Source organism: Oratosquilla oratoria, unplaced genomic scaffold, assembly GCF_046742065.1.
Source record: "Oratosquilla oratoria isolate Oo_2021 unplaced genomic scaffold, ASM4674206v1 SCAFFOLD45, whole genome shotgun sequence".
Taxonomy (NCBI): domain Eukaryota; kingdom Metazoa; phylum Arthropoda; class Malacostraca; order Stomatopoda; family Squillidae; genus Oratosquilla; species Oratosquilla oratoria.
The window spans coordinates 1,244,247-1,267,270 of record NW_027467710.1 but is presented as its reverse complement, the minus strand read 5'-3'; the positions used below and the strand labels follow the sequence as shown (position 1 = coordinate 1,267,270).

Below are 23,024 nucleotides of genomic sequence, written 5' to 3'. Positions count from 1 at the left end.
GCTACTACATTTCTCACCTGTGATATATATATATATATATATATACATATATATATATATATATATATATGTTCAGGTCAGGTCAGGGTATGTCCCTGCTACTGGTAAAATGTAACCCGGTACAACCTGCCGCATGGGTAGATGGGACCCAGCCCAGTAAGGCAACTCATCTAGGAGAAGGAAAACTCTGACCCCAAACCTCCACTGCCTTGTGGATTGCCCACCAAGGGAAGTGCTTCGGGAGTAAACCCTGAGGAAAAATCCGGAGATGGAGTCCCTAAGGCGGTTCGATGCTGACCTCAGTAACGTTCCGGCAACTCCTGCGACACTGTTGGTGCCCAAAATGTACCAGTTCTTGCTGTTCCTTTGGAACCATCTTCAGTGTGGAGAGGGGGGATCTGTTGCATGGGCAACTGCTTATCTTCCATAATCTTCTGCCCAGGCTTGCGCCCTGGAGAGGTCACTCCAGCTTCGCCTCACAGCGTTGAACCAACACGGGAAGCAGCAGTTACCGGTTATAAGTCACAATGTTCGATTGGCGTAGAATGTGGCGCCATGGGCTGCTTCCGACGGTGGGAAAGATCCTCGGATCTTACTGGACAACTACCGCCCGCCTATAGCTGGGCAGCCCCCAGTCAATAAGGTGTTGTCCCGCCACAGCCTGCCTTCCTCATTGGGTGCTTGGGGATTAGGATCAAACCGACAAGCAGGATGCAAAACCCGCACCAGGCAAGAACTCAAGAAACTCAAAGAACAGGTGCCCAGTCCTAAAACTGGGAAGCTGGAACGTCCGAACGATGACACCCGGACTGTCCGAAGACCTTCAAGGCATCAGTGATGCGAGAAAAACAGCTGTCATCAGCAGCGAGCTGCTGAGACTACAGGTAGACATAGCAGCTTTACAAGAGACTCGCATTGCCGACAGCGGAACCCTCAAGGAGAAGGAATTCACTTTCTTCTGGCATGGGAAGAGTGCAGAGGATCGAAGTGAGCATGGAGTTGGATTCGCTGTCAGGAACACTTTGCTGAGTATGGTCGAACCAGGAGACAAGGGATCTGAACGCCTGATGACACTCCGCCTCCACACCTCCGAAGGTCCTGTCACTCTCGTCAGCGCCTACGCTCCCACTCTGACATCCACAGCAGAAGCAAAGGACGAGTTTTACATCAACATCAGCAACATCGTGAAGAACATACCCCCCAAGGAACATGTCATCATCCTGGGAGACTTCAACGCTCGAGTGGGTGCCGACCATGACTCCTGGCCTTCCTGTCTTGGACATTTTGGAATTGGCAAGATCAACGACAACGGGCAGCGCCTGCTGGAGTTTTGCTTCTACAACAGTCTCTGCGTGACCAACTCCTTCTTCCAGACCAAGCCTCAACACAGGATGTCATGGTGTCACCCTCGCTCAAAGCACTGGCATCAGCTGGACTTGATCCTGATCCGTCGTAGCAATATTAAGCTCGTGCAGATTACCCGCACTTACCACAGCGCAGACTGCGACACCGACCACTCTCTCGTCTGCTGCAAGATCAGGTTACAACCTAAGAAGCTTCACAAGTCTAAGCAGAAAGGCAAACCTCGCATGAACACCATGGGTATGCATCTCCCTGAGAAAGTCGAAGAGTTCGCCAAGTCCCTTCAAAAAGCTCTGTCCGTCGAACACCAGCACTGCTCTGCAGCTGAGAAGTGGAACCACCTCCGCGATACCATTCAGAAAACAGCCCTTGCAACCTTTGGGAAGAAAACCTCCAAGAACAACGACTGGTTTGACGCTAAGTTCAGTGAGATGTCCCCTGTTATTGATGCAAAGCGTGCTGCCCTTGCTGAATACAAGCGCTCTCCCAACGAGAAAACCTTGCAAGCACTCAGAGCAGTAAGAAGCAAAGTGCAACAAACTGCAAGACGTTGTGCAAATGAATACTGGCAACAGCTCAGCGATTCCATTCAGTTTGCAGCTGTTTCGGGTAACATCAGAGGAATGTATGAAGGCATCAAGACAGCTCTAGGCCCACCACAGAGCAAAACAGCCCCCCTCAAGACTACCAGTGGGGAAGTGATCACCGACAAGGGCAAGCAGATGGACAGATGGGTGGAGCACTACTCTGAGCTCTACTCCAGAGAGAACACCGTTGCCCCCTCAGCCCTGGATGCCATTGAGCCCCTGGCTATCATGGAAGAACTAGATGCTGAACCAACCATTGCCGAACTCTGCAAAGCAATCGGTAGCCTAGCAAGCGGCAAAACACCTGGCAATGATGGTATTCCCCCTGATCTCATCAAGTGCTGTAAAAACACTCTACTGCAGCCCCTCCATGACGTCCTATGCCAGTGTTGGAAAGAGGGAGCCGTGCCGCAAGACATGAGAGATGCCAAGATTGTCACCCTCTACAAGAATAAGGGTGAAAGGAGTGATTGTAACAACTACAGAGGCATCTCGCTCTTGAGTATTGTTGGGAAACTCTACGCCCGCGTCGTGCTTGTGCGTCTCCAGAAACTCGCTGGGCGCGTCTACCCTGAGTCTCAGTGTGGCTTCCGAACAGAACGGTCCACAGTGGACATGATATTCTCCCTTCGTCAACTTCAGGAGAAATGCAGGGAACAACGCAAGCCCCTCTACATAGCCTTTATAGATCTGACTAAGGCCTTTGACCTGGTCAGCAGGGAAGGGCTGTTCGACATCCTTCCAAAGATCGGTTGCCCTCCAAAACTCCACAGTCTCATTAGATCCTTTCATTATGACATGAAGGCAACGATCCAGTATGAAGGCAACATGTCCAACCCCTTTGACATCAAGAGTGGAGTCAAGCAAGGATGTGTACTGGCTCCAACCCTCTTCGGCATCTTCTTTGCTATGCTCTTAAAGCATGCTTTTGGAACATCAACAGAAGGAGTGTACCTTCGCACAAGATCTGACGGTCGACTTTTAAACCTGGCTCGACTGAAAGCAAAAAGCAAAGTGACTGAGATAACCATCAGAGACATGCTTTTTGCTGATGATGCCGCTGTCACCTCCCACAATGAGCAAGAACTCCAGCGCCTCATGGACAGGTTTTCCCAGGCCAGCAAAGACTTCGGAATGACCATCAGCCTAAAAAAGACCAATGTGCTGAGTCAGGATGTGGACACTCCACCAGCTATCTATATCGACGACTACCAACTCGAAGTCGTACACCAGTTCACATACCTGGGATCCACCATCAGCGACAACCTGTCCCTTGACGCCGAGATCAACAAGTGCATCGGCAAGGCTGCTACGACCCTAGGACGCCTCACCACCCGCGTCTGGGAGAACCAGAAGCTGACAACGTCAACTAAGATGGCAGTGTACAACGCGTGCATTGTCAGCACTCTCCTCTACGGCAGCGAAACATGGACGACCTACTCGAAGCAACAGCGCAAACTGCGTAACTTCCATCTGCGCTGCCTTCGCCGCATCCTTGGCATCCGCTGGAGTGACAAGATTACCAATGCCCAGGTACTCGAGCGAGCAGGTATTCCCACCATATTCACATTGCTAAGGCAGCGCAGACTTCGATGGCTTGGCCATGTGCGAAGGATGGAAGATGGACGCATCCCCAAAGACATCCTTTACGGTGAACTTGTCTCCGGCAAGAGAAACGTTGGTCGACCCCAACTGCGCTACAAAGATGTCTGCAAGCGTGACATGAAAGCCCTGGACATCAACACTGAGAACTGGGAAGAGGTAGCAGCCGACCGCAGCAAATGGCGCAGTGTTCTTCACAAGCAGCTGAAGTCTGGAGAGGAAAAAATTCTGACCACAGCCAGTGAGAAGAGAGCCAAACGGAAGGCACACACCCCAGCAGCCACTCCAACAAGCCACACATGCAGCAAATGCGGCCGAGACTGCCACTCCCGCATCGGGCTCACCAGCCACAGCCGTCACTGTCGCTAGCAAAATCATGACTTTCTCCGGCGCAATATCCATAGTCGATATCGACTGACGGAGGCCTACTACTATATATATATGTATATATACATATATATGTATATATATACATATATTTATATATATATGTATATATGTATATACATATATATATATATATATATGTATATATATATGTATACCGGTATATGTAAATATATATACCTATGTACACACACACATACGCACACACACACACACACACACACACACACACACACACACACACACACACACACACATATATATATATATATATATATATATATATATATATATATATATATATACATATATATAACTACAAAGTACTCGTAATGTCGTAACACATTCGTAAATTTCAACAAGAACCCAATGTGTTGGATAAGAAGAAATGAAATAGATGATATCCATATATTTCGATCAAGGACTGTGATCCTCTTTAGTGGAATACAGAGTAGTGGAGCAAAAGGCATGTCTTATTTACAGAGAAAGAAGAAGGAACATGGATAGGGCTTAGGTAAAGTCTAATGCTTTGCGAGGCAAATCACCCGCCTTCACCAAAGATGGTAATAATTCGTAAAGACCTGGAGCCAAGGAACCATTGTATAGACGAAGAAATTAAACGCTGGACTTGTTTCGAGGAGTCCAGCATTTACTTTCTTCATCTATGTATCCATCTATCTATCTATCTATCTATCTATATATATATATATATATATATATATATATATATATACATATATATATGTGTGTGTGTATGTGTGTGTGTGTGTGTGTGTGTGTGTGTGTGTGTGTGTGTGTGTGTGTGTATGTTGAGCCATTGTGACATGTTGAGGAAGGTGGAAGAAAAAGACACAGGTCTATTTCCGAGATTATTCCTGACCGGTTTCGATTTGAGCTTCTTCTTCAGAGGAAGCTCAAAGCGAAATCGGTCAGGAATAAATTGCGAACTAGACCCGTGTCATCTTCTTCTGTTTTCCTCTAGTTTGTACTTATATATACATATATGTGTGTGCGTGTATGTGTATGTGTGTATGTGTGTTTGTGTGTGTGTTTTTGGTTTTATTATTATGCATGGGGGTGGATGTGCACTTACCAAATTGTAATATGCGGCCTTGGAGGTGTGTCTATGAGTTATTGTTTATATATCAATTTGCCAATCTTAACTTTAAATTCACTTATGGTGTCCTCCTAGATTACTTCTAATCTCATGATTTATCGCAACTATATGGAAGGCTAAGATTTTTTGTATTCAAGCAAGTTATTTATTTAATTATTTATTAATATATTTTTATTTAGTTCTTGATTTATTATTATTATCATTACTATTATTTATATATATGTTATTTACTTATTTATTTATTTGTTTTTATTTGTGCTGCGTCCTCCTGGTATTCTCATTCCGTACAAGTAGATTCTCGTTGTAAATTTTTTCTTCCATTTCTTATTTCATTCTAAAGAGAGCTATTTTATCAAAACTCTCTATTTGTTCTTGAAATGTGGGCAGTCCTCTTTCTTTTTATCTCTCCTCATGCATCTTCTAAGATAGGTTAAGGACCTTTCTAATTGGTGTCCTTTGAATTCTCATTAATATTTTTTTTCTGTGTGACAACAACACCAATACATGTTCCAATTTTGAGCAAATCATAATCTTATCCATATAATGAAATGTTACGCTTATGTTCATAAACAACAGTTTGTCTCTCCCGTCATTCTGAATTTCATATCCTCTTCTTTCTTCTCTTTTGTGATTAGTTCATCACCCACTGTATAGTTTTATTGGGCTGTCTTCTTACTTTATCCCATATCCAAAAATTGAGTTTCTTTATGTAGAATTTAATTTTCTAGCTTGAATTCTATCCATAAACTCTATCGAAGTCTTTCTACAACAGCTTTAAATATTCCTCATTTTTCACACTTTTCATAATCTTGGTACTATTAGCGAATAGTATATAGACATATAACCCATTCGCCGTGTTAATATCTGACAAGAACATTAATGGAGCTAGTACCAATCCCTATTATACCCCATTTGTCCCTTCTCTCCAAATGAATATCTCAACCTTCACCCCTGTTGTCAAAGCCTGCCCTTCAGAAAATCCCACGTCCATTCTAATATGCCACCTTTAATTCCTCCAACATGTTCAAATTTCCACATTAATCTATTGTGTGGCATCTTTTTAAAAGCTTTCTCCAGGTCAAGACATACACAATATGTCCAACCCTCTCCTTCATGTAGCACATCGACTGCTTTCGAATTAAAACTTAATTTGTTCTTGACTAAGGACCTTCCTCTACCTTTTGAATTTGAAATGGTTGTCTACCAGGTCCTTTCTCCACCAATTATTTGACCCACTGGTCTTTTCACGAGTTTTAGCATATTTTGGTTATTGTGTTAGTTAAGGATACTGGGCTATAGATAAGATGTTTCTCTACTTTCTCCCTTGTAGATTGGTACCACGTTTACCTTTTTCTGATCCCATGGTCGTATCCCTTCTTCCAATGAACACATAATCAGGTGTAGTGTTTTGCCGACCAATTGCTCTCAATATTATTCTAATTCCCATTTAGAGGTCAAATCTAGTGCTGGGTCTTTCTTAATTGTAAGTGTTTTTGATCATTATTCACTTTGTTCTCTTCCAATCTTAAATTGTTTAATATATCTCAGATTATTTTCTTCTCTCGTACGAATTCTTCCTCCTTGTTGAATACCGATTGAAAACTTTTATCTATTGATTTAGTCTCTTTTTTTCCTCATATACTACACATCAACTTTCCGTTGAAATATTCCTTCTCTGGTTCAACCTACCATTTACAAATTCATAGCACAACGTGGGTTCATCTTTACATTTCACTATATTTGTTTTTGTGTGTGCGCACGCTCGCGTATGCGCGTTAACAAATATCAACGTGACAAGAAATCGATATGTACATTTTTATATCAGAAAAGAAATAATATAATCTTCATTGTCACTAAAAGTAAAGCCACATTGATGAAGAATTACATCATCGTAAGACATGTGACGTCACGACCACGGTAAACTAAAGTGGAAATTGGTTGTATAAGATGATGAGCGCTCAGTCAACGAGGTACGCCCTAAACGTCTTGGGGAAGGTAATCTCGTTAGCCCAGAGCTCCTTCCCTATATAATTACAAGTCTCCTCCTGGAACTCCAGAAACCGAACGACACAAGCATTTGGTACACCGATAGATCAAAGAACAGTTGAATTGAAATCTACATCGGATAACAAAAAATAAACAAGAAGACTTGTGCCGAAGAACAGAACACTCTCGAAAGTCATTTGGCATCACCCAACGAAGAAACATCGGGAAATTTCTAATCTTAACCTCGACTTCTAGAACCAACGTCCTCACCTTCACAATGTTCCCCTCAATCTTCAACGGAACAGGACCTCGAGCTCTGGCTCGAACCCAAGACTTCAGCTTCGGCTATCCTGACGGAGTCGTTATCAGTGACCTCGTTCCCGACCACATGAAAGAGTATGTCCATCCTCACTGGATGAATTTCCCTCCTGTAAATCCAATGGTTCATTACATATTGGGCGTCGTGTATCTCTTCCTCGGAACAGCGGCTATTTGCGGAAACGGAATTGTTCTCTACGTTTTCCTCAAAACTAAGGTGAGCTGTTGTGTTATCGCACCAAACACATGAGATATGCTATGTACATATACATATGCAACCATGAACGTTATTTGAATTTTCACGTTTTATCACTGTTTGGGTTACTGCAAGCACAAAGCCCATTTCCCGATTTACTTTAAACTACCTTATCTTCCCCCCAGAATCTTCGGACGCCCGCTAACATGCTAGTCGTTAACCTGTCCTTCAGTGACCTCTGCATGCTGCTCTCACAGTTCCCTTGGTTCACTTGGAACTGCTTCATGGGAGGAGTGTGGTACTTTAGTCCATTCATGTGCGAGCTCTATGCTTGCCTGGGCGCTATCACAGGACTGTGTAGCCTCTGGAGTCTTGTCTTCATTTCCTACGACAGGTAAGAGTGGAAAGACGTACAGATTTTGAAGAAAAAAAAAAAATTCTTCATTAATGTGGTCAATGCGTTTGTTACGTTGTTTACTCTCTTTCAATAAGTAGGTTCTAATTTTTTTTGTTTTGGTGATCCCTTCCATGTTTAAAACGTTGTAGAGAATTTCTTTTATATGAGAAATTTAACCTCTCTTTATTATAGCTATCTGTCCATCCTCTACCTTTTTGTTTATTTGTTTGATCAAAAAACAATGATTTGTACTCTTGAATAAACACAAACACACACAGACACACACACACACACATCCCGTCTATATTTCATTAATTTCTTCTATTTTCTTGGCGCCAGGTACAATGTTATTGTGCGTGGTATGAATGGTACAAAGTTGACGAGTGGCATGGCCTTTGGCATGATGATGTTCTGCTGGGGCTATGGCATCCTCATGTCCATCTTCCCCTTCATTGGGTGGGGAAAGTACATCCCAGAAGGTAAATATATTGGCATGAATCTCGTTTCTTTATTATAAGTAGGACTGAAGAACTACAGTGTGTTTATTTTTTTCATTCAGAAGAACATGTCATAGATCACGTCACTTGACATGGAAGTCTCGGTGACGTCAGAAAAGTTAAATAGCCTCATGTGAAATGACGAAGTCTTTTGGTTCAGACTCTTTAGTCGAAAGACTGACCATCAGCTGAAGGAAATAGTTGGATAGGTTAAAGATGGACTGAATTTGATCTCCCCTCGCCCTACAGGAATCCTGGACTCTTGTTCCTTCGACTACCTGACACGTGACTGGAACGTCCGTTCTCACGGTCTGTGCCTCTTCATCTGTTGTTTCTGCATCCCGCTGTTGTGCATCGCCTTCTTCTACGTGTCCATCATCAAGGCCATCTGCGCCCACGAAGCCGCCATGCGCGCACAGGCCAAGAAGATGAACGTTTCCAACCTCAGATCCAGTGGCGAGAGCGATGGCGATTCAGCCGAAGTCCGGATTGCCAAGGTGGCTGTAACCAACGTCTCCCTGTGGTTGATCTGTTGGACGCCCTACGCAGCCATTGTTGTCCAGGTGAGGAACGGGAGTGCTCCATCTCCTGTTGCATTGTAGACCTCCACCAGAAACTATACTTTCTCAATTCACTAAGGCTTGAGGTTCCCCTGAGAAATGCTGTGATATTCTGAAGACACTTGTCTATTATATATCATGTTACCTTAGTCGTTTCCTTATTTTCTGTGGTATGACTAGTGACTGTGAAGTAACCAGGAAATCACTCCATCGTAGTAATTTTCTTTTTTTCACATGACCAATTTACCTTATCTTTACTTTCTGAGACACTTACTTTGAACCGCCAAGGAAACCATTGAAACTAATTTCTGATCAAATTGATTTGGTTTTAACCTACAGGGAATGTTCTTCGATCAAGCATCGATCACTCCGTTGGTGTCGATGCTCCCAGCCCTGCTGGCAAAGACCGCGTCTTGTTACAACCCCATGATCTATGCTATCAGCCACCCCCGCTACCGGCTGGCGCTGCAGAAGGAGCTTCCATGGCTCTGCATCCATGAGGAGGCACCCTCCAGCAAAGCCTCGAACGACAGCCAGTCGACAGTCACAAAGGACGAAAAGGAATAATCTGAACTTCATCCATCCACGACACGCTCATGACCATGTGATACGAACCTATCTATTCAGACATTCGCTCCATGTAATCTTAGGTACCTTATGCATGAAAAATACATAAAAATAAATGAGGGTTTAATTTCTTATTGTGTCTAGTATTATTTCTTGCCCGCATTGAAATATATATAAGAGACATTTCTTTTTGCAATCGTGACTTGCTTGTTACTAAAGATGGTTTCTGTGTACGCCGAAAGAGGTCAGGGTGGTCGACGCAATTACCTTCCTTACGCACATCCCCAAGGGGCTGGTACTTGATCTCCGGACTGGTCCCTAGACAGTACTCGACCATACAATGATTCAGTTGGTTCCTCTACATACATATATGCATGCATATACATGCATATATATACATACATACATATATGCATATATCTAATGCATACAAACATAAATACATACGTACATATAGACGTACATATATACATACATATTTACTCGAAGACACGTACAAATGTATGAATACATACGTACATACATACATAAATACATGCATACATACGTACATACATACATAAATACATGCATACATACATACATAACATACATACACACATAACTACGCGCACATACATGCAGATACACATACACATATACATGCATACGAACATATACATACACAATACATACATATCTATATACATATATACATACGTACATACATACACTCACACATATGTAACGAGGGTTTGCTACCTATAGGGGTAGCGCGGCGATGTAAAGTCTTGGTGGACTTTGGCGGCTTACTGGCAGGAACTTGCTATTTACAGCTTCGGGGAATGTCTCCCATGGATAAGGGAGAGAGTTCTCCCCAGTCTCCTCTCCTAGGTTCCTGACCTAGGCTACCTATCTATGGCGGGCGCAGCCGCCATTTATAAAATGGAAAAGCGCCTAGATAAGCACGTTTGGTGTAGTTGTATCCTGGGGAACGTGTTTGTATTATAATATACACTGTACTTGTGTTAGTTGCATAGTAATGGGTTTAGTATTATTATTTGTGGTTGTGTTTATTTATGGCGTATATATTGAAGTTACGATAATGTAGTTGGATCTGTCTGGTGACATTAGGTACTTCCTTCTTGGGTGACGACGCGACGGCGTCATGTTGTTGTGATACGTTAGCATTCCTTGAGTCATGTGTTTTGTGATTGAGGGAATGCGAGGTCAGTGAAGTTGAAGGTCTTGCTAAAGACGAGTACCATCTCGCATGTGTGTGTGGATTACGTGTACGGCCTATGACATGGTTAGTAATGATTATACTTTTTACTTATATATTTATTTATAATTATCAATTTTTTCGCATCCGACCTAATGATGGACCAAAAGGTCTCCTGCCGGCATGTTCCGCCTTTGTAATCCTTTCTAATGTTTACACATAGACATGCATGCATACAGACCTACATACACAGATACATATTGCATATATACACCCATGAATAAATACATGTATACATACACCATCAATGTACATAAAGATATAAAGTATATGTGACTGTACAGCCATTAGTACATTCGCTTTAATATATTCACTTATACCAAATATATCTCCTTCACATAGGAGATATATTTGGTATAAATGAATATATTAAAGCGTATGTACAGCTACACAGAAAACTATCGTTAGTAGGGGTGTCGAAACATTCGCTAATGAACATAACCTTATGATACCGAAGGGTTGGTATTTCTGGGGTTCGAATTGTTTGAATTCCTTCTGAATGAATATGAATCGAATAATAGTTCCGGAGTTCATATGGATTCACTATGACATGATAATCTCATTTCCGATGGAGACTTCAACTTGTCTCAAATAGTTTCGTTGTTTTGTGTCAAAATGATTAGCGTGATTTACTAACGATAGTTTTCTGTGCAGCTGTACAAGGGGTGAAAGTGGCAGTAATCTGGAAGTGAGCATTAAGGGAGAGTAACTGGAGGAAGTGGATAGTTTTAGATATTTGGGTGCAAATGTGGCAGGAAAGGGTGGAGTGAAGGTGGAGGTAGAATGTAGATTGAGAGAAGCGAGTAAATGCCTTGGTGGATTAAAAAGTGTAATGAGGAATAGGAATCTGGGAATGGATGCTAAGAGGAGACTGTATGAAGGAGTGATTGTGCCAACAGCACTGTATGGAGCAGAAACATGGAACATGAGAGAGGAAGAGAGAAGGAACTTGAATGTGTTTGAGATGAAGTGTCTGAGAAGTATGATGGGGGTTACTAGGCTAGATAGAGTGAGAAATGAGGAAGTGAGGAGGAGAACAGGGGTGGAAAGGGAGCTGGGAGATAGGGTTGATGAAAGAGTATTAGGATGGTATGGACACATGGAAAGAATGAGTGAAGAAAGACTAGTAAAGGAGGTATGGAAGGCAGATGTGGAGGGAGTGAACATGAGGGGACGTCCTAGGATGAGATGGATGGATGGGGTGAAGGGGGCTTTGGGGAAGAGGGGAATGTCTGTTGAGGAAGGACGGGAGAGGACAGAAGACAGGGGTGAATGGAGAATGGTTGTATATGGAAAATGTTGTGATGCATGAGGTGGATTGGACGGGGGAATGGGGGGTGAGGTAGTGTGTGTGAGCAAAAATTTTTGACGCAGCCCGAAGGGATTTCTCCCCGTCCTCTCCTTCATATGGGGTGACGGAGAGGGGGGGTCGCCGATTTAATGAATCGGCCTTGCTGTGGATGTGCTGTGTCCTGCGGCACTGCTTCTGACCCAGGGCAGTGGACAGGGTGCAGGGATGACCCGTCATCTAGGAGGTGCTAAGATGGGAGGGAGGGTGAAGGGGTGTGGAGTGTTTTCGGGGATGGAGTGGGTGGAAGTGATTTTGTGCCTTGTCCTTTTTGGCTATCTCCCTGGTAAGAGGGAAAAAAGCCTTGGTATATGTATGTATGTATGTACCAAATATATATATATATATATATATATATATATATATATATATATATATATATATATATATATATATATATGTACATACATACATATACCAAGGCTTTTTCCCCCTTCCAAGGGAGGTAGCCAAAAAGGGAAAGGCATAAAAACACTCCCACCCATTTCATCCCTAAATACACTCCACACCCCTCCCACCCTTCCTCTCATCTGAGCACCTCCTGGATGACGGGTCATCCCTGCACCCTGCCCACCGCCCTGGGTCAGAAGCAGTGTCGCAAGACACAGTACATCCACAGCAAGGCCGCTTCATTTAATCGGCGACCCCCCCTCTCCGTCCCCCTTTGCATATAAGGAGAGGACGGGGAGAAATCCCTTCGGGCTGCGTCAAAATTTACTCACACATACTACCCCACCCCCCACCCCCCTGCCCATTCCTCCTCATGCAGTCACAACATCATCCATATACAACCATTCTCCACTCACCTCTGTCTTCCGTCCTCTCCCTTCCTTCCTCAACAGACATTCCCCTCTTCCCCAAAGCCCCCTTCACCCCATCCATCCACCTCATCCTAGGACGTCCCCTCATGTTCACTCCCTCCACATCTGCCTTCCATACCTCTTTTACTAGTCTTTCTTCACTCATTCTTTCCATGTGTCCAAACCATCCTAATATTCTTTCATCAACCCTATCTCCCAAATCCTTTTTCACCCTTGTTCTCCTCCTCACCTCCTCATTTCTCACTCTATCTAGCCTAGTAACCCCCACCATACTTCTCAGACACCTCATCTCAAACACATTCAAACTCCTTCTCTCTTCTTCTCTTATGTTCCACGTTTCTAACCCATACAGTGCTGTTGGCACAATCACTCCTTCATACAGTCTCCTCTTCGCATCCATTCCCAAATGTCTATTTCTCATTACACTCTTTAAACCACCAAGGCATTTACTCGCTTCTCTCAATCTACATTCTACCTCCACCTTCACTCCACCTTTTCCTGCTACACTTGCACCCAAGTATCTAAAACTATCCACTTCCTCCAGTCGCTCTCCCTTAATGTTCACTTCCAGTCTACTGCCACTTTCACCCCTTGTACATCTCATCACCTTATTTTTACCCACATTTATCTTTAGCTTTCTTCTATCACATACTCTCCCAAACTCTGCCACCAGCTTCCTCAATCCCTCCTCTGACCCTGCCACAAGCGCAGTGTCGTCCGCAAACAACAGCTGGCTCACCTCCCACTTTTCTCCATTTTCTTTAACCATCTCCAATCCCTGACTCACTACCCTAGCATTCACCTCTCGCACCACCCCATCCATGTATAAGTTGAACAGCCAGGGCGACATAACGCATCCTTGACGAAGTCCCACCTTTACTTCAAACCACTCACTCTCTCCATTTCCAATCCTAACACATGCTCTACTACTCACATAAAAACTCTTGACAGCTCCCAAAAGCTTTCCTCCTATCCCATAAATCTGCATAACCTCCCACAGTGCCTTTCTGTCTACCCTATCATAAGCTTTTTCCAGATCCATAAAAGCCCAAAAAACATCCTTCCCCTTTCCTATAGCTTTCTCACATATCTGTCTTACCACAAAGATCTGATCTACACAACCTCTACCCGTCCTAAATCCACACTGTTCCTCACCAATTACTCCTTCTGTTCCTCTCCTAATCCTCTCAATTAAGATTCTCCCATAAGCCTTCCCTACTACACTCAACAGGCTAATCCCTCTGAAATTACTACATTCACACTTGTCCCCTTTTCCCTTGTAAAGAGGAACTATACAGGCACTACTCCAGTCCTCCGGTACTCTACCCTCTCTCCAGCAAACATTAAATAATCTCACCAACCAGTCCACCATCACTGAACCTCCCTTTTTCAGACATTCTGCATGGCATCCATCCAGACCAGGTGCCTTACCTGCTTTCATCATCTTTACAACTGCCTTCACCTCATCCTTCCTTATTTCTCCTCCATTCTCCTCACTCATCACTCTCATTTTCTTCGTATTTCCCACTGCAGCTATCTTTCCTTCCCTATCCTCCTTCACATTCAGCAACTCCCTAAAATATTCTGCCCATCTTCCCCTCACTGCCATCTCTTCCATTATCAACTCTCCATCTGTACCTTTTACCTTTTCTTCCCTACTTGATTCGCCTCCTCTTCCTCTCTTAATTTCTTTCCAAAACATCTTTTTATTACTTTCAAAATTTTCTGTCATACTCCTACCCCATTTCACATCTGCTCTCCTCTTTGCCTCCTTTACCTTTTGCTTTACTTCTCTTTTCTTTTCTTTGTACGTCTCATATGACTCCCCTGTCCTCTTTTGTAACCAATCTGTGAATGCTCGCTTCTTCTCTTCTACAACCTTCTTTGTTTCCTCATCCCACCATTCACTACCCTTTCTTCTATTTCCCCCTGTCCTTCTTGTTCCACACACCATCCTTGCACACTTTAAGACTCCCTCCTTGAACCATCCCCATTCCTCCTCCACACCCATCTCTGCTCTATCCTTAACTCCCTCCCACTCCTCCTTCAGCTTCTTTTCGTACTCCTTCTCCTTTTCCTTTTCATTCAAGGAGTTCACTCTAAGAACCTCCCTACCTTTTGTCCCTTTCCTCCTTCTCCATCTATCCTCCACTCTCAACTTACCTTCCACCAAAAAATGATCTGATATTCCCCCACCCTCTCCCCTTAGCACATGTACATCCTTAACTCTTCCTATCATAATCCTATTTACCACTACATAATCCATTAGCGCTCTATCTACCACCCTTCCCTCCACCACCCTCTCCCATGTGTACTTATGCTTGACTTTCTTCCGAAACACTGTATTTGCTATCATCAACTCTCTTTCTAGACACATTTCCACCATCAACTCTCCACTACGATTCTTTCCTGGAACTCCACACTTCCCAACCACTCCATCGATTGGACCATTTCCCACTCTAGCATTAAGGTCTCCCAGTACTATTACATTGACATTTCTTCCTAAATCCTCTATGCACTCATTTAAATCTATCCAAAAGGCCTCCCTTTCTTCCATGCTCTTCTCACTGCCCGGCCCATATGCACTTACAAAGACCCACATCTCCTTTCCCAGTTTCACCTTCATCCACATTATCCTTGAGGAAACCTCCTTCCACTCCACTACCCCTTTACCTATCTCCTCACTTACTAGAATAGCCACCCCTTCCCTCCCTCGCCCTCTCTTCACTCCTGATAACCTCCCACTTACACTCCCAAACATACACTCACCCTTCCCTTTCAACTTAGTTTCACTCAAAGCCAACACATCCAACTTTCTTCTCACAAACATACTACCTATCTCTTCCCTTTTACTCTCATCTGTACCACATCCACGCACATTAAAAGACCCAAACCTTAGGGTGCTGGCCCGAGGCCCGCCAGCACCCCTTATGCCTTTTCTTTTCATTTTAGGTAATTGCCCCTTGGGGCTACAGGGAGAAGGATGCCTAGTCCCTCTCCCCGTCCCTTTCTTCTCGCCTCTTACGATCCAAGTGGGAAAACTTGGTGGCAGTATTCTTTTCCCCCACCACAGGGAATTCCCCCAATCAGAAAGAGAATACTCAGAGAAATGGTACAGGACAGCAACAAGGGGTTGGGGGACAGCATAACGGAGGGACAGTCGTAGTATAAAAGTGTCATCATTTCTCTATGAACAGAATTTCTTCTATCATAGACAAAATGATGTGTGGCTCTGGTCCGTAGGGGCGCCCCATATAGACCCTAAAGTATCGACTGCATGCTACTTTGCCACAATAACAAGCAGCCAATACCCCAGACGGGGAGCAGCCAATACCCCAGACGGGGAGCAGCCAATACCCCAGACGGGGAGCAGCCAATACCCCAGACGGGGTATATATGTATATACATATATATATATGTATATATATATGTATGCCGGTATATGTAAATATATATACCTATGTACACACACACATACGCACACACACACACACACACACACACACACACACACACACACACACACACACACACACACACACACACACACACACACACATATATATATATATATATATATATATATATATATATATATATATATATATATATAACTACAAAGTACTCGTAATGTCGTAACACATTCGTAAATTTCAACAAGAACCCAATGTGTTGGATAAGAAGAAATGAAATAGATGATATCCATATATTTCGATCAAGGACTGTGATCCTCTTTAGTGGAATACAGAGTAGTGGAGCAAAAGGCATGTCTTATTTACAGAGAAAGAAGAAGGAACATGGATAGGGCTTAGGTAACGTCTAATGCTTTGCGAGGCAAATCACCCGCCTTCACCAAAGATGGTAATAATTCGTAAAGACCTGGAGCCAAGGAACCATTGTATAGACGAAGAAATTAAACGCTGGACTTGTTTCGAGGAGTCCAGCATTTACTTTCTTCATCTATGTATCCATCTATCTATCTATCTATATATATACATATACATATATATACATATATATATATATACATATATTCATATATGTGTGTGTGTATGTGTGTGTGTGTGTGTGTGTGTGTGTGTGTGTGTGTGTGTGTGTGTGTGTGTATGTTGAGCCATTGTGACATGTTGAGGAAGGTGGAAGAAAAAGACACAGGTCTATTTCCGAGATTATTCCTGACCGGTTTCGATTTGAGCTTCTTCAGAGGAAGCTCAAAGCGAAATCGGTCAGGAATAAATTGCGAACTAGACCCGTGTCATCTTCTGTTTTCCTCTAGTTTGTACTTATATATACATATATGTGTGTGCGTGTATGTGTATGTGTGTATGTGTGTTTGTGTGTGTGTGTTTTTGGTTTTATTATTATGCATGGGGGTGGATGTCCACTTACCAAATTGTAATATGCGGCCTTGGAGGTGTGTCTATGAGTTATTGTTTATATATCAATTTGCCAATCTTAACTTTAAATTCACTTATGGTGTCCTCCTAGATTACTTCTAACCTCATGATTTATCGCAACTATATGGAAGGCTATGATATTTTTGTATTCAAGCAAGTTATTTATTTAATTATTTATTAATATATTTTTATTTAGTTCTTGATTTATTATTCTTATCATTACTATTATTTATATATATATATATGTTATTTATTTATTTATTTATTTGTTTTTATTTGTGCTGCGTCCTCCTGGTATTCTCATTCCGTACAAGTAGATTCTCGTTGTAAATTTTTTCTTCCATTTCTTATTCCATTCTAAAGAGAGCTATTTTATCAAAACTCTCTATTTGTTCTTGAAATGTGGGCAGTCCTCTTTCTTTTTATCTCTCCTCATGCATCTTCTAAGATAGGTTAAGGACCTTTCTAATTGGTGTCCTTTGAATTCTCATTAATATTTTTTTTCTGTGTGACAACAACATCAATACATGTTCCAATTTTGGGCAAATCATAATCTTATCCATATAATGAAATGTTACGCTTATGTTCATAAACAACAGTTTGTCTCCCCCGTCATTCTGAATTTCATATCCTCTTCTTTCTTCTCTTTTGTGATTAGTTCATCACCCACTGTATAGTTTTATTGGGCTGTCTGCTTACTTTATCCCATATCCAAAAATTGAGTTTCTTTATGTAGAATTTAATTTTCTAGCTTGAATTCTATCCATAAACTCTATCGAAGTCTTTCTACAACAGCTTTAAATATTCCTCATTTTTCACACTTTTCATAATCTTGGTACTATTAGCGAATAGTATATAGACATCTAACCCATTCGCCGTGTTAATATATGACAAGAACATTAATGGAGCTAGTACCAATCCCTATTATACCCCATTTGTCCCTTCTCTCCAAATGAATATCTCTACCTTCACCCCTGTTGTCAAATGCCTGCCCTTCAGAAAATCCCACGTCCATTCTAATATGCCACCTTTAATTCCTCCAACACTTTCAAATTTCCACATTAATCTATTGTGTGGCATCTTTTTAAAAGCTTTCTCCAGGTCAAGACATACACAATATGTCCAACCCTCTCCTTCATGTAGCACATCGACTGCTTTCGAATTAAAACTTAATTTGTTCTTGACTAAGGTCCTTCCTCTACCTTTTGAATTTGAAATGGTTGTCTACCAGGTCCTTTCTCCACCAATTATTTGACCCACTGGTCTTTTCACGAGTTTTAGCATATTTTGGTTATTGTGTTAGTTAAGGATACTGGGCTATAGATAAGATGTTTCTCTACTTTCTCCCTTGTAGATTGGTACCACGTTTACCTTTTTCTGATCCCATGGTCGTATCCCTTCTTCCAATGAACACATAATCAGGTGGAGTGTTTTGCCGACCAATTGCTCTCAATATTATTCTAATTCCCATTTAGAGGTCAAATCTAGTGCTGGGTCTTTCTTAATTGTAAGTGTTTTTGATCATTATTCACTTTGTTCTCTTCCAATCTTAAATTGTTTAATATATCTCAGATTATTTTCTTCTCTCGTACGAATTCTTCCTCCTTGTTGAATACCGATTGAATACTTTTATCTATTGATTTAGTCTCTTTTTTTCCTCATATACTACACATCAACTTTCCGTTGAAATATTCCTTTTCTGGTTCAACCTACCATTTACAAATTTATAGCACAACGTGGGTTCATCTTTACATTTCACTATATTTGTTTTTGTGTGTGCGCACGCTCGCGTATGCGCGTTAACAAATATCAACGTGACAAGAAATCGATATGTACATTTTTATATCAGAAAAGAAATAATATAATCTTCATTGTTACTAAAAGTAAATCCACATTGATGAAGAATTACATCATCGTAAGACATGTGACGTCACGACCACGGTAAAGTAGAGTGGAGATTGGTTGTATTCAGGTAATGAGCGCTCAGTCAACGAGGTACGCCCTAAACGTCTTGGGGAAGGTAATCTCGTTAGCCCAGAGCTCCTTCCCTATATAATTACAAGTCTCCTCCTGGAACTCCAGAAACCGAACGACACGAGCATTTGGTACACCGATAGATCAAAGAACAGTTGAATTGAAATCTACATCGGATAACAAAAAAGAAACAAGAAGACTTGTGCCGAAGAACAGAACACTCTCGAAAGTCATTTTGCATCACCCAACGAAGAAACATCGGGAAATTTCTAATCTTAACCTCGACTTGTAGAACCAACGTCCTCACCTTCACAATGTTCCCCTCAATCTTCAACGGAACTGGACCTCGAGCTCTGGCTCGAACCCAAGAATTCAGCTTCGGCTATCCTGACGGAGTCGTTATCAGTGACCTCGTTCCCGACCACATGAAAGAGTATGTCCATCCTCACTGGATGAATTTCCCTCCTGTAAATCCAATGGTTCATTACATATTGGGCGTCGTGTATCTCTTCCTCGGAACAGCGGCTATTTGCGGAAACGGAATTGTTCTCTACGTTTTCCTCAAAACTAAGGTGAGCTGTTGTGTTATCGTACCAAAGACATGAGATATGCTATGTATATATCCACCCATGAATGTTATTTGAATTTTCACGTTTTATCACTGTTTGGGTTACTGCAAGCACAAAGCCCATTTCCCGATTTACTTTAAACTACCTTATCTTCCCCCCAGAATCTTCGGACGCCCGCTAACATGCTAGTCGTTAACCTGTCCTTCAGTGACCTCTGCATGCTGCTCTCACAGTTCCCTTGGTTCACTTGGAACTGCTTCATGGGAGGAGTGTGGTACTTTAGTCCATTCATGTGCGAGCTCTATGCTTGCCTGGGCGCTATCACAGGACTGTGTAGCCTCTGGAGTCTTGTCTTCATTTCCTACGACAGGTGAGTCTGGAAAGACGTACAGATTTTGAAGAAAAAAAAAATCAAAATTCTTCATTAATGTGCTCAATGCGTTTGTTACGTTGTCTACTCTCTTTCAATAAGTAGGTTCTAATTTTTTGTTTTGGTGATCCCTTCCATGTTTAAAACGTCGTAGAGAATTTCTTTTATATGAGAAATTTAACCTCTCTTTATCATAACTATCTGTCCATCCTCTACCTTCTTGTTCATTTGTTTGATAAAAAAACAATGATTTGTACTCTTGAATAAACACAAACACACACAGACACACACACACACACATCCTGTCTATATTTCATTAATTTCTTCTATTTTCTTGGCGCCAGGTACAATGTTATTGTGCGTGGTATGAATGGTACAAAGTTGACGAGTGGCATGGCCTTTGGCATGATGATGTTCTGCTGGGGCTATGGCATCCTCATGTCCATCTTCCCCTTCATTGGGTGGGGAAAGTACATCCCAGAAGGTAAATATATTGGCATGAATCTCGTTTCTTTATTATAAGTAGGACTGAAGAACTACAGTGTGTTTATTTTTTTCATTCAGAAGAACATGTCATAGATCACGTCACTTGACATGGAAGTCTCGGTGACGTCAGAAAAGTTAAATAGCCTCATGTGAAATGACGAAGTCTTTTGGTTCAGACTCTTTAGTCGAAAGACTGACCATCAGCTGAAGGAAATAGTTGGATAGGTTAAAGATGGACTGAATTTGATCTCCCCTCGCCCTACAGGAATCCTGGACTCTTGTTCCTTCGACTACCTGACACGTCACTGGAACGTCCGTTCTCACGGTCTGTGCCTCTTCATCTGTTGTTTCTGCATCCCGCTCATGTGCATCGCCTTCTTCTACGTGTCCATCATCAAGGCCATCTGCGCCCACGAAGCCGCCATGCGCGCACAGGCCAAGAAGATGAACGTTTCCAACCTCAGATCCAGTGGCGAGAGCGATGGCGATTCAGCCGAAGTCCGGATTGCCAAGGTGGCTGTAACCAACGTCTCCCTGTGGTTGATCTGTTGGACGCCCTACGCAGCCATTGTTGTCCAGGTGAGGAACGGGAGTGCTCCATCTCCTGTTGCATTGTAGACCTCCACCAGAAACTATACTTTCTCAATTCACTAAGGCTTGAGGTTCCCCTGAGAAATGCTGTGATATTCTGAAGACACTTGTCTATTATATATCATGTTACCTTAGTCGTTTCCTTATTTTCTGTGGTATGACTAGTGACTGTAAATTAACCAGGAAATCACTCCATCGTAGTAATTTTCTTTTTTTCACATGACCAATTTACCATATCTTTACTTTCTGAGACACTTACTTTGAACCGCCAAGGAAACCATTGAAACTAATTTCTGATCAAATTTATTTGGTTTTAACCTACAGGGAATGTTCTTCGATCAAGCATCGATCACTCCGTTGGTGTCGATGCTCCCAGCCCTGCTGGCAAAGACCGCGTCTTGTTACAACCCCATGATCTATGCTATCAGCCACCCCCGCTACCGGCTGGCGCTGCAGAAGGAGCTTCCATGGCTCTGCATCCATGAGGAGGCACCCTCCAGCAAAGCCTCGAACGACAGCCAGTCGACAGTCACAAAGGACGAAAAGGAATAATCTGAACTTCATCCATCCACGACACGCTCATGACCATGTGATACGAACCTTTCTAGTCAGACATTCGCTCCATGTAATCTTAGATACCTTATGCATGAAAAATACATAAAAATAAATGAGGGTTTAATTTCTTATTGTCAAGTATTATTTCGTGCCCGGTTTAAAATATATATAAGAGACATTTCTTTTTGCAATCGTGACTTGCTTGTTACTAAAGATGGGTTCTGTGTACGCCGAAAGAGGTCAGGGTGGTCGACGCAATTACCTTCCTTACGCACATCCCCAAGGGGCTGGTACTTGATCTCCGGACTGGTCCCTAGACAGTACTCGACCATACAATGATTCAGTTGGATCCTCTAATAACATACATGAATGCATATACATGCATATATATATACATACATACATATATGCATATATCTAATGCATACAAACATAAATACATACGTACATATAGACGTACATATATACATACATATTTACTCGAAGACACGTACAAATGTATGAATACATACGTACATACATACATAAATACATGCATACATACATACATAACATACATACACAACTACGCGCACATACATGCAGATACACATACACATATACATGCACACGAACATATACATACACAATACATACATATCTATATACATATATACATACGTACATACATACACTCACACATATGTAACGAGGGTTTGTTACATATAGGGGTAGCGCGGCGATGTAAAGTCTCGGTGGACTTTGGCGGCTTACTGGCAGGAACTTGCTATTTACAGCTTCGGGGAATGTCTCCCATGGATAAGGGAGAGAGTTCTCCCCAGTCTCCTCTCCTAGGTTCCTGACCTAGGCTACCTATCTATGGCGGGCGCAGCCGCCATTTATAAAATGGAAAAGCGCCTAGATAAGCATGTTTGGTGTAGTTGTATCCTGGGGAACGTGTTTGTATTATAATATACACTGTACTTGTGTTAGTTGCATAGTAATGGGTTTAGTAGTATTATTTGTGGTTGTGTTTATTTATGGCGTATATATTGAAGTTACGATAATGTAGTTGGATCTGTCTGGTGACATTAGGT

At 42.3% G+C, this 23,024-nt stretch overlaps 2 protein-coding genes across 2 annotated transcripts; both read left to right on the top strand.

The window, feature by feature from the left end:
- The first annotated feature begins 6,741 nt into the window (after positions 1-6,741).
- LOC143023303 (compound eye opsin BCRH2-like) lies at positions 6,742-9,638 on the top strand. Its single transcript, XM_076181830.1, has 5 exons — positions 6,742-7,576; positions 7,741-7,949; positions 8,292-8,431; positions 8,699-9,012; positions 9,349-9,638. The coding sequence occupies exons 1-5, from the start codon at positions 7,319-7,321 to the stop codon at positions 9,574-9,576; spliced, it is 1,149 nt and encodes a 382-aa protein (XP_076037945.1). The 5' UTR covers positions 6,742-7,318; the 3' UTR covers positions 9,577-9,638.
- A 10,053-nt stretch (positions 9,639-19,691) lies between these two features.
- LOC143023316 (compound eye opsin BCRH2-like) lies at positions 19,692-21,999 on the top strand. The gene is made up of 5 exons (XM_076181850.1): positions 19,692-19,949; positions 20,108-20,316; positions 20,661-20,800; positions 21,068-21,381; positions 21,718-21,999. The coding sequence occupies exons 1-5, from the start codon at positions 19,692-19,694 to the stop codon at positions 21,943-21,945; spliced, it is 1,149 nt and encodes a 382-aa protein (XP_076037965.1). The 3' UTR covers positions 21,946-21,999.
- Positions 22,000-23,024: the final 1,025 nt, after the last annotated feature.

Excerpts from the sequence above, each read along its gene's own strand:
- LOC143023303 (XM_076181830.1), top strand. The coding sequence starts at position 7,319 with ATGTTCCCCTCAATCTTCAACGGAACAGGACCTCGAGCTCTGGCTCGA. Across the intron at positions 7,577-7,740 it reads ACGTTTTCCTCAAAACTAAG|AATCTTCGGACGCCCGCTAA; the intron begins GTGAGCTGTTGT and ends TCTTCCCCCCAG. Across the intron at positions 9,013-9,348 it reads ACGCAGCCATTGTTGTCCAG|GGAATGTTCTTCGATCAAGC; the intron begins GTGAGGAACGGG and ends TTTAACCTACAG.
- LOC143023316 (XM_076181850.1), top strand. The coding sequence starts at position 19,692 with ATGTTCCCCTCAATCTTCAACGGAACTGGACCTCGAGCTCTGGCTCGA. Across the intron at positions 19,950-20,107 it reads ACGTTTTCCTCAAAACTAAG|AATCTTCGGACGCCCGCTAA; the intron begins GTGAGCTGTTGT and ends TCTTCCCCCCAG. Across the intron at positions 21,382-21,717 it reads ACGCAGCCATTGTTGTCCAG|GGAATGTTCTTCGATCAAGC; the intron begins GTGAGGAACGGG and ends TTTAACCTACAG.